This window comes from Acanthaster planci, linkage group LG11 (assembly GCF_054643075.1).
Source record: "Acanthaster planci isolate LZ-2023a linkage group LG11, COTS_SCS, whole genome shotgun sequence".
Lineage (NCBI taxonomy): Eukaryota > Metazoa > Echinodermata > Asteroidea > Valvatida > Acanthasteridae > Acanthaster > Acanthaster planci.
The window spans coordinates 10202829-10215224 of record NC_141787.1 but is presented as its reverse complement, the minus strand read 5'-3'; the positions used below and the strand labels follow the sequence as shown (position 1 = coordinate 10215224).

General features: G+C 42.8%; 1 protein-coding gene across 3 annotated transcripts; it reads left to right on the top strand.

Moving 5' to 3' along the window:
- LOC147797453 (general transcription factor 3C polypeptide 5-like) lies at nt 1-9674 on the top strand. 3 transcript variants are annotated; one of them, XM_087143541.1, is made up of 9 exons: nt 1-158; nt 1871-2138; nt 2592-2815; nt 3821-4006; nt 5269-5476; nt 6553-6728; nt 7311-7539; nt 7804-7937; nt 7974-9674. In XM_087143541.1, the coding sequence occupies exons 1-9, from the start codon at nt 9-11 to the stop codon at nt 8082-8084; spliced, it is 1686 nt and encodes a 561-aa protein (XP_086999667.1). In that variant the 5' UTR covers nt 1-8; the 3' UTR covers nt 8085-9674. The 3 variants fall into 3 exon arrangements, with proteins under 3 accessions (XP_086999667.1, XP_086999666.1, XP_086999668.1); XM_087143542.1 differs by lacking the exon at nt 1-158 and adding exons at nt 442-620; nt 772-940 and having other exon boundaries at nt 7804-9672; XM_087143540.1 differs by having other exon boundaries at nt 7804-9672.
- Nucleotides 9675-12396: the final 2722 nt, after the last annotated feature.

The window sequence follows — 12396 nt, the reverse complement described above, 5'->3', positions numbered from 1 at the left end:
TGTCAGAAATGGCGGACAACTTGCACGAAGAAAATTCGTCTGCACTGGCAGACAACCCACAAAAACTCCCCCATCTTGTTTGTGTTGAATTTCCAGCCAGAGTTCAGAATGTGGACAAGATGCTAAAAACTCTCGGTGGCGAAGAAGCAGTCTCGAAGGTTGGTATTTTGCAAATTTAATTTGAGGGATTTCCGTTGTGACGTTTGCGGGCAGTGCAGTTCATATTGCCGTCAATAAACCTTTTCGACGTTCGCAATGCATTGTGGGTTTGGATTACAAACGTGCAATGCATTTTCTGCACAATTCTATTGGGAGAAGTGTACCTGAAAATGTTAATCTGTTTCCATTTTATGTCATACTTCAATTCAAGCCACCCCCTTCTGACAAATTGTTGGATTATTGATTTGGGACGAAGATATTCACAAACTTCAAAGTTTAAAGCTTGTCTGAGAAGGAAAATTTGGAAAAGCCCTTCCAACAACACCAATTTTTGTCATGGATCGTGCTTTGATTACTTCGTGAATATTAATGTTCTAGTGTTGTCCAATCCCGCTTTGACCGGACACATTCATTTTCAGCCTGTAGCATGACTGGTGCCCTTATTATAAAGGGCAGTTAAGGTTGATTTGTTCTTACAATCATTTGGAAACGTATTTGAAAATGTTTCTTGTATAATCTGATATATGTGAGTTGATGAGCAGATACATAAAAAACATTTAATAGAAAACTGCATACATGTATTGATTTTTGACTGGTTCACTTCCCCCATAGGGTTGTCCATAAAATGCATTGCTTGTGTGTCATCCATATCCATAATGCATTGTGAACGTCGAAAAGGTTTATTAAGACCAAGGCCTCCCCCTAGGGCCAAGGCCTGCCTTACGTCAGGCATGGAGCGAAGGCTTATTATGTTTATACTATAGTCTACAACCTTATTCAGGTAGGCCTACGTACAGTACGTAAGCATGTACCAAACTTGACAGACTGTTGGCAACACACACAATACAGTGAGTGTGACAGTTCGACAGTTTTTCTGATCACTTGATTAAACAAGAATTGTTTTCGTAAAGTCTTGGACCTTATGCATAACAACAGTTCAGTGCCCATTAACAATCAATACACAAATAGTCTGTCACTATCCTAAGGAGTAGCTGATAGTAGGGGCCTTATGGGGCTTCTCATTTCACTTTAATAACTTTCAGCACAGCAAGGGAAACCAGTTTTGAAATTGCATTTCAAACCTTTCAAATTGTTGGAGATGTGCTAAAAGGCAAAATTCTTTCTTGTGTATGACATATTTACAATTTTTCTTCAATTGCCTGCCATATTAATATTAGGGTCCAAGTTTTGTTTTTCGGAAAACTCTCAATTTTCATCCAGAAATATTTTGGCATAATTTTGAATTAGGCCCTACCAGCCTACTACATTTGAAAAAAATGCTCGAGTGTGCATGTACATGCATGGTTCTGGCTGCAGCCACTTTGTCACACAGAACTGCATTGGTGAACATGAGGTTTGTCAGTATTTTTCCTGATTTCAGGATTGTTTTTGTCTAGATGTTCCCAATATCTGGATGATCCAGTCAATCATTTTAAGAATCTAACCATTATCGTATTAAGGTGTTTTTACATAGAACAAAAGAAGGGGTGCATTTGGACAAACACTGATGTGTACCATAGACCCTATATGCTGCTATGGTCCTCAAAACCTCTGGTGATTATTTTTTGGATATTTAAGTTTCCTCCAATGGTACCCCTTTTTGTGTGTAATTTCAAGTAGAAGCCAACTCATTTGAATACGGCTTTCTGAACCTTTTATACATGTAAATGAAGTGCTCAATCTTGAGAAAAAACTATTTCCCAATGATTAGACCCTAAGTGCTGATTCGGCCAAGAAGTTGCAGATGAAGTTCAGACCAGATGACCCTTTCTGCCGCTCCCTGTACGCCAGCAAACAGCCGGCAACCAGCATCCTGCTCAGAGTCAAGAAAAGATATAAGAAACAAGCTGGCAGTGTGGAGATGGAGTCTGATAGTCAGGGAGATGGTTTGGAAGATGAAGGCAAAAAAGTTGTACAGGAGCAAGCAGGGTACCAGACGGAACTTGTTGGAGTCATTGACAATGTTTATCAATTTAAAGGTTTGGAAAGGAAGCTGTTTATTCACTTTTAAATTTACGTGTTATAAAACTTTGGTAGACACGTGATACTTTGTATTTTCATGAACAGTGCCTGTCGTGCATCTTTCATGGTTGATGACGTGTGGAATGGCAGTGCATTTAGCGTTATGCACTAAACTTGCTGCAGAGAGCAGTATTGCCCAATGAAAACATTTGCTACTGTATGTCCTATGTTTGAGTGCTCTCCCATTGCTGTCTTTGGTTGAGTGACAAGCCCACAAAGTGACAGTTCTTCCCATTGCCATGATTCACGGGTTCGGTGTCTGAGTGATGAAGAAAGTTTAATGGAGGACTTCACAGGTGAACCCCACTTGCCAAGACACACTGCCACTGTCTGAAGAAATTCATTACCAATTCACTGTTGTCAAAAGGAGAGCTTTTACTTTCACTTTGCTTTTTCCTCTGAAAATAAAGGAATGTGTGACTTCCAGTACCTGCCCATGCAACGGAATGAGGAAACAGGTCGTATGGAGTCTCTAATAGAGAAGGTCATCCCCACCAAACCAGAAGACGCCAGCTTTCTTAAGCAGGACGTGCCTCTCTTCATGCTGCCTCCTGTGTTCTCTCGCACGGACCAAGCCTCCACCCATCATTACCACCCTGATGTTGTGCCTTCCATGGAGAGCTTGTCCTATATGGTACCACTTCTTCCTTTGAAACTCCATTCACTTTCTGTAATCTGTAGAATGGTGTGCTGCTGTAAAATATAACATCCAGGGCTCGAAGTTAACGGGCACAGGTAGCTAAAATACACCTGTTTGTCTCAGAAATGCGCCCGTAAATCAAAATAATGGATTTCGCTGGTTCCAGTCATAGCTTCAACATGTGGTTTTGAACCGTGCTCCAAAATAGCTGGAACCAGCGAAACTAAAGTCTCAGCCTAATCCACTCATTTCTAGAACACTCGATTGCTGCAGTTTCCTTTTACGTCTGTGTACATATACACGTTATAAAGGCCCGGTGCACGACTTTTTGCGTAGTGTCGCTAAGCACGTTTGAGGTTCTGGTTGGTCGTGTACTCCAACTAGTTGCACGTCGCATGCAGACAAATTCAGCTGTTTAGGGAGCAAGCACTTGCTCCCGTGATGATTAGCCGAATTTCGAGCCCTGACATCCCAGCTAATGTGTATACTGGTAGTTCTAAAAATGGAGGGTTTTTTACTTTTCCTGTCGACATTGATTCTCAGTTTGCCACAGGGCCACTCAAGAATGTAAAGGCATCCATTACGAGTACATCTCTGAAGATTCAATGTGACAGAGGGTTTTGTTATGGTCATTTGCAGTTTCACGCTCTCAGGCATGTCAGCCTGTGCAGAGCGCATAGCTAGTGGGAATCCATTTTCGATTGTCTCAAAACGGACATGCCAGAAACATGGTATGTTTGATTTTCATAAAATTCAGATTCAGAAAAACGGAAGACAGCTGAAAAATGTCAGCAGGGCTTAGCATTAGTAAGAATGTGCTGCCATGGTATCTGAGGCAAACAGAGAGATTCTTCCCTCTTCAATCCCAGGTATTCTTAGGAAACGTATTAAATGCTGTGAGGCAATCCACAAGATCGTAGCAATGTCATACACAGAGTTATTTTAATTTCAAAGCTGTCAGTGACGTACTTGATGTCAACTTTTGCTACTTCAATCTAGGTTGGCAAAAGACTGGACAAGAACATTGTGGGCAGTGGGCGAGCGCGGCGGCCCCACAACACTTACCTGGTGTCCTTTGAGCAGGACAGTGTACCCATGGCTCCCCACCCAGATGCCATGCTGGTTTTTGAGAAGGGCAAGGAGAGAGACAACAGTGTAGGGCTGTTGAGGGATGAACTCGTTCAGGTATTATCTGTGATCAATTTTGAGTGAGGACCATTTATCGACTAGTGGTTGATTTTGCCTGGTAACATGTACGCGAAATGTATTCTGGGTACCAGGCAAAATGAAGTGGTTGTCTCTCGAACGTGGCCTATAATGTGCAGTCTCATTATACCTGCTCAGCGTGTAATTTATCACACATTGATGAGAAATCACTGTGTAGCAATCTCGTAATCGTTTATTTAGTTACTTCATTCCTACTCATTACTTTTCCACGTCCTGCCAACCATTCTGATTTAATCACAACTATATCTTCAGACAGTAAGAAATCGGAACATTCAGATTGAAAAAAAAAGGTCCTGACAAAAGAGGGTGCTATTTACTGTGTCAAAATGGGAGGTCTTACACATACATACATGTATACTTGTGCATGTTAGTAGCTTCTCTTGTGCTGCAACTTGTCTTGCAGTGGGCTTGTAAAATTGGTGTTCAGATTTCCGATTTTTCAATGTTGGTAGGTATGTAACTGCATATTCTCATTCATAATGACCTTGACGAGGATGTGTATCTTTATGTGTAAAGGTTTCACATTGAACTTTAATGGGCAACATGACTTTAAGTGTTGGAGATTGTTCTCCACTTTCATAAGTACTTCTTGAGTTTGTGTTTCATTGAATGTGATAGATTGTTGGGACTTGAAAAAATCATTCGTGTTTTGATCCAACACCATGAGGCTTTGCTGTGGTGAAGCATCCAAAAACCCCACTGACTAACACTAACATTTCCAGGTTCACAAGGCCATCAGTCCAGGCCAGGCGTAATTATAATATCCCAGGTTTTGGCAAAAAATTCACTGCTGGGGTGAAAGAGCAGCTTGAGGTAGCATAACACTCAATGTTAGGAGGACCAGCTTGGCTGTAATGGTACAATGTAGAAGGCTTGTACAGCATTAAGGCCGGTTCATACATGTACTTTAGATGGATGGGAAAGCGAAGTGAAATGTACATCACGAAACATTTGCAGCGAAATCTTTACTCCTGTTAAAATGGGTTGAATTTTTGAGAATTCAAAGTGTGAATATGTGATCTGACATCACAAATTTGCATTTGTATGAGTATTTACCGGCCTTTAAAGGGGTCACAGTTTTATCCATATACATAGTGTACATTGCATGCAGTGAGGCTCAGTGCCTGAAGTTATAATGAGTCTTATGTTGTAAATGGATTCACATACCTCTACTTTGGCCCAAATAACTCCCATCGCTGTGTGAATTGGCTTATACGTAGATTTTTACTAAACGCCCAGTGTGGTCACGCGGTGCCCTGAGACACAACTGCACCCTTACTGATCGTCAGCTGAGTGTTCTGCTGCCATCTGTATCTTATTACTTCTGCAATGGACCGTGGAGGGCCACGTGGGTTCGTCTGGGCTATGACCCCCGCACTGCACGGGATGGCTTGAAATACCAGATTTTGGACTTCCGGATACGGAAATGTAAGAGAGATTCAAATTTCCATTTTGAATTTCACACACAGTTAAACTGTAACTCCCCGAGCAATTTCTGATGAATTTCCCCAAATTCTTAGGGATGCCAAACCCCACTGAAAGGAACGTTGGCGCCATGGTCAGACTGGAGTTTCCTCAATTGCAAACCCTTCTGGTGGATATGGATGCAGCTAGGATGAGTAGACAGGGTTCCCACAGTCATGGAAATCCTGGGGAAAATAAGTTGTCCTGTCAAGTCATGGGAAATAAAACATAAGGGATAAAGGGTCCTGGAAATCTGTTGTCAGAACAAAATAGAAGTCACCAAAAGTCTTGGAAATCAAGATGAAGCACTGGTTATTTTTGCTGGGCAGCTCATTATGTGATAACTGGAGAATGGTAACTGTACAGACTATATCCTTGTCTGCCTGCTGTCGTAGTAGATGTGGTAGTCTTCCAGTTCATGATAGCAAATAATTGTTCTCTGCAAAAGGGCATAAATGTCATGGAAATTGTCACATTTTAGTCATGGAAACTCCTGGAGAAGTCATGGAACTTTTAGATTTCTGTCGGAACTGCCGTTAACAAAGTAGTCATTATTCTGGCACGTGTCGATAAAAAGAGGTCAAATACGTACTAATTCTGCCATGGGATTTTAGAGTTTCGGTCAACTCCCTTAATCCCTTGATGTTGAGAGATTGGTCATTCAGAAAAAGTGACTACTCGTAAGAATTATTGCAAATACTAACTGTAAGTTTCATCAAATTTGTAGTGACATTAGTGTGATAAGTCCCATAGATACCCGTTTGTCCAATCGCTGAGGTGAAATAAAACAGTCTGTCCAAAACTGAATCCTGAAGACAAATCAGTGTTGTCAGTTCCGTCATGGGTCCTTTCACAAGTCTAGATCCAGGTAACAGCATTAGCAGTGACAAAGGAATGCTTTTTATCTCTGAGGCATTTGATGGCATGAGACTTGATTGAACTGGATGACGTGTGGTGGACCTTTGACAGAACGTGTGATGCCCTTTCAGGGAAAAATGCAATTTCACATGTATTATTTTTTTACAATTTTGCTCTTCCAGCTTTGTATAGGAACAAATTAGTGATGCCTGCAGATGACCAAGACCGCTTCAGGAACACTTCCACCCGTCGGAGTATGCCGGCTTCTTTCCAGAAGCCAGATAAGAAGTTGTCTACCTATGTCAGACCCCCCAAGAGCAAGGTTTTGCAAAGAGAAAACAGGAAAGCACTTGAAAAGGTCTTTATCTTCATCTTTCTGCACCAATAAATCCATGCATTCATTTAACACTGTCCTCACTTAACGCTAAGAAGCCAATTTTTTGGGGTCATCTTGCAGGATATTGGGTAGGAGAGAGGGGAGAATCTGTCTTCTCCCAATGTATATGAACCTTGGCAGTCCCATGCTTCATCATTTAAAAACTTGGAAGGCAGTTAGAGACATTCATTATGAGTATGTCAGTAACTTTTTCAACTCAATCTGGTTCTGGGTTTACTTGCTAGAGTCATTTATGGGTCACACTCTCACGCACTGGCCTACATACATTGAGCAGTCTCAGTTAGAAAAGCTAACATTGTCTCAGGAAAATGGGCGTATCGGAACAGAATGAAATTTTCATAAATACATTCATAATGGGAGGCAGATATAACTTTTGTATATGAAGGGTAAGCGCCATACTGCTCCCAAGAATCGTATGGGGGGGGTTCCAGGCCTCCATCTTTGAACTATTTTTTCTTGATTTCCACTGCTCACTTCATATTTTTAGAGAGGCTGCTTCAGGTCAAATTATTCTGTTTTTTCCACAATGTTCTCGCTCTTCAGGAAGCCTACTTTATTTTCAGGGAAGGCTTGGTGCCGGCCTACAACCAGATGTTCTATCAGTTATGCGACATCGATGATGAAGGCGTCCAGGCCATGATAAGGGCCAAGAGCAACTCGGCGGGGATCAGACAACCGGTCAGGTATTTAGAGCAAGAGGTCCTGGATCAGATGAGGTCTGCCATGAATGAGATACTGAAGAGAACGCTAGAACAGGAGGTGCTCAAGAGAGGTACATAAAAATGCAGAATACAGTTGGTCCCAAAAGGCACTGTAAAGGGCTCTTGATCACATGGCAACAACATTCCATTCTCAGGCGCACTGTGTGTTTGCTTTGGTTGGCAGATGTGTGGTGCATTAGGCATCTTTTACCAACTTTCATTTGAATGTTCACAAATCTGCATGCATGTGTGCTCAGATCATGGCAGGTTTGCATTTTTGTTGTGTTGCCACTCTAAGTTTGTTTGTTTTTTTTCTTTTCTGTGTTGATTAAAAGGTGTCACAACAGAGGGAGACGAAGATACTTCATCCAGGTCATCAACATCACAAGTAGAGAATGTTGGCATTGAAGGTCCAGATACATGTATGGATGATGATGAGGATGAGGACATTGAGGACAGTCCTGAGGACATAGATGACAATGATAACGAGGATGGTCCTGAGGACGTAGATGACAATGAGGACATGGAGGAGGATGGCCTCAACATGGAGGAGGAGGATGAAAGTGAGAACGAGATGGCCACAGAGCTGTTGGAATTTTTCTCGGGGACCTCATGAGGAGAAAGGGTGTAGGACTGGGGACCAGCAGTGTCTCATCTAGCCACCTACAACCTGTTCTGAGGACAAGCAAAAAAAGTGTCAGTGTCAAAGATTTTGCTGGGAAAGGACAGGCAGTTTTTAAAATTTGCTCGGAAAGGACAGGCATATGTTTCAATCCTAGATGAAATCCAGGAGGTTGGTGAGTTTGGAGTGCGATTCAGCATCAGTTTGCATCAGTGGAAAAGTGCCATCCTCCTGGGATGTGTTGGGATGTAGAATATGTGATGGGATGTATATATATGTGGGATGGTTGTTGTCCGGCTGGCACAGACAAAGACTCTCAAGTAGATTGACGGTTCTGGTCAAACTGTCTGTTAGGCATACAGAGGACATGGCTGCTGTGCCAGCAGCTACATTTTTCCCCCACTGTGCACCAGTTGTGGAACAGGAAACAGTCGCATTGCTGGTTTAAGAGGCCTCTCTTTCCACACAGGGAACATTGACAATAGTGAACCACTGACATGAAACTAATGGTGGCAGAGATGGACCCATTGGAAAATGTGAGTGACGATGGGATTTGGCAAAAATTGTTCAAATCGAGCCTGTTGAGTAGAACCAAGTTGTGCTTTTGAATAGACCTGTAACATAATGACTTCACACTTTTGTTTCTTAGGACACTTTCCAATGGAAATGGGGTGGTAAGCAATCGATCGAGTCCCCATAGGATAGGGCACAAGTAAACAAAGCATGACATGATTATGCTGTACGCCTATTGGTAGGAAGCAACTAGACAGTGGTTGACCTTGATAGCTCACTCTCTACTTCCATCTCAGCTACTGGCAATTAGGAACCAGCGCCATATTTGAGTCCATCACAAGTCTATCACAAGACATCTCGTCTCAAGCCAAATCACGAGTTGTTTATATGAACTGTGACAAAATTGTGGCTTTGTTATTGTTTTCACAATGTTATGTATGATTGGTCGCTCTTGTGAAAGGACTTCTTGTGGACTGGATTACAGTGCCATGAGGAAATGTCATGCTAATCAAAGTAACAAGTATAAGGCAGGTCGGCAGGCATTACATCCAGTAGGAATCGTCAACATCGACTGTCTTAATGCACTTGAAATCTGACTGCCAATCGGGTGGAGGTCACTTAAGCACATTCAACATGATAACCTGTACTGCATTGTCAGTACTGCCTTATACAATTAACAGAAGATTACAATATGTATGTAACTTATTAAAAATAAACGTACATATACTACCAAAAAAATGTGCAGGATGTTTTGTTGAACTTACAATTTACAAGGCTCGAGTTACCCATTCCAGCTTCAGTTGTGCTTCGAGCAGAATACAAAAATACATTACCTTCCTGTGCACAATTAGTCTCATTGGGTAATTACATGTAATAGATAGCAATATCTATGAATGAATTCTGGCACGAAATTGTGCATAATAGCCCTAGTTTGTGTTTGTAGATTATATTTCGCCCTACTCGTCAAGACTCACTTTGTATTATTACATTACATAATACGGTCTGATCCACCTTTTTAGAAAAAATGAAATATTCCCTCATAGACAAAAATGCAAAGGAGCCCCACCTACCTTCAGCCCCACCTTCAGCCCAATTAACACGCCCAAAACCCACTGAAGCGTGTCTTTGTTTATGTGGTATGGTCTGAAATAGTTGCGTGTAGTCCACGCTCCACTATCCACAGATTTTATCTTTCGATACCCTTCTAGCAATAAGTGGAGCAGTCCACGACCAAAACGACAGCACTTCTTGAGGATAAATTAACCTCGAGTGTTCTTAATGATCAAGATTCCAGCCTTCCGGATGCTTTCATGTCGGTTTCGGCTTCGCCTCGGGTCGACCAACCTTGTAGGGAAAAAGCTTCTCTTTGCCTTGAGCAGGAGATCATCACTCTAAGCCACGCGATTCACGGCCTCCCATCGCCCCATACCTTACTCAGAATCGGCACCAGCTTCTGCTTTGGTTGCCAAGCCCCGTCCCATTATGGGTTTAACGCCGCCTTGGGTTGCCCCATCTCCGTCAGGCCCTCCGGAGATTAATTTTCTGACAGCCCCCGCCGGCCATTTTTGGAATTACCGGCCATGGCTTCGGGGGACGAGCGGGCAACATTCCAACATGTGACTTCCATACGACTGTCATTTACGGTATGTCACCGTAAATGTTGGGGTTTCCTGCTGCCCAGCAGTGGCTTCCATAGTAACAACAGCCACTGGTAACCAGTCCAACTACTCCTACAGTTAGTCCCGCGGCCCAACGGCCCCCTCCAAGTCCGGCACTTTGAATGGGAAGGAACAAGCCAACTGCGACATTTGTGACTTGATTCGGCATCCCACGTGCGATATGGACGAGCTCTGAAGATCGTGTTGGGGACAGTCTGCACGGGTCACAGTGCATGGACTAGATTAGATACATGTGTGAGTGCATGACTTAGCCTAGCCGACTAGTCGTCAGATCAGTGAGGATAAGCACATGTGAGCGATGTTCGTTCAAAGGTACAATGTACATGTATACGCGGGCGGTCCAGGTGCATTACGGAGGCTGGAAACATCGCCGAGAGTCGTCTGGACGTCTGAAAGTTTCCAGGCCAATCTTGCCTGTCTTCGCCTCCGGTAAGTTCTCCAAAGGCACAGACGATGCCACAGCACCTGCTCTAACGTTCAATAGGTCCTTTTAAAGCTGGCACCGTGTTGGGATTGAGCAACTAAGGTGGACCACGGAGGCAGCTGATGTTGACTGAGTCATGGTTGAGTTTTTATTATTCCATAAAATAGCCCACATGGGCAGAGATCCTCAGCGTTCCTGCGCTGTACACATATTCATATATCTCTACAATAGTTACCCTGTCCACACGGTCCCCCCCCCCCCCACCCCCGGCCAATGTTGTCATCTCGGCGAGCTGGACAGCAGGCCGCGCACTGAGACCCAGCCATTGGAAAGGGCCTCTCGTTGGGGGCCCAAAGACATTTGGCCAGGATTGTAGAACATCATCTAATCTATCATGTGGACAATAGAATCACGTCTCTGAGTACACTGCGCTCGGAAACTGATGTTATGCTTACTGGCATTGCCTAACTCCACTCCAAGATCTTATCTTGAACACATGTCATGAAGAACTCACTTTATATTTTGTCACATAATATGGGTCTCTGGTGCTAGGCCAAGACACAGTTGTAGGTAGTGCGCTTAGCTGGTGGTATGTTCATTGCATTGGTACATTCCTTTTGGGGGTGCTGAGCAACGTCCATTGAGGTAAAGTACAAAAGGTACAATGGGTTGCTTCTAGCATTCCACTGATGGTTTGCTAGGTTGGTATAAAAGGCCCATGCAACTACCACTGGGTGAGGTGGGTTAGCGGGTTAGCGTGGTGGTTCTTTCCTCGCTTTGCACCAATGAGGCCCAGGTTCGAATCCCGGCTTGGCCCAAGCTTTAAGTGCATTTGGTTTCCGGTCCATACTCGCTCTCGCAGGTTTTCTCCGGGTACTCTGGTTTCCTCCTGCCTCTAAAACTGGACCTTCTTCCTAACTCCGTAATGTGATGCTGATTAATAAAGTGTATGAATAAATGCACAGTTGTTGGCGCAAATAGCCCGAGTTGCTGAAAGCGCCACTAAAACAAAACAACAACACTGGGTGTAGGTATTTCCACAGAATCTTTGGCTGGGGACACATCTCTGTAGCTTGACGGCGGCCGGTCTTTTTTTCTGTGAAGTTAGATGTAGCCTGCTTATTTTGTATAAGTAACTGCCGTCTGTCAGTGTCTCTCTTCTGTCATGTAAGTTGTATTTTGTTTGCTATGTTGTTGAGTGCCACGGGGACCTAGCCTGGTCAATCTCCTTTTTTTTTTTTTAAAGAGAATTAAGAAATAAAAATGTTCCTTTTTTATACTTTTTCTGGAGACCAAAATAAATACCAAAATAAAGAAATGGAAATTATACACAGTAATTTACGCAATTTCAACAGATTTTGTGTACCACAATACTAAGAGCAACACTGAGGTTTAGCCTAGGGCCTGGAATGCCATCACAGTTTTGCTCATTAATATACAAATTTCCATTAGCATGAAAACCAGAAAGGGTCCCAAACACAGATCGAAATAGAAAACAATTAATGAAAATAAAAATAGAGCCTGAAAGTTAACCCCATATGGCGCTCCCGGAATCCTTGGATAGAAGAGATATCGCGTAAACCAGTTAGAATCAGTAATGTTGTTTCGTTCAGTTCCTTCTTAAAATCTCAACTTGTAAAAATCTATTTGCTATAGCATATGAATAATATTTATAAACACTGAAAGAGTA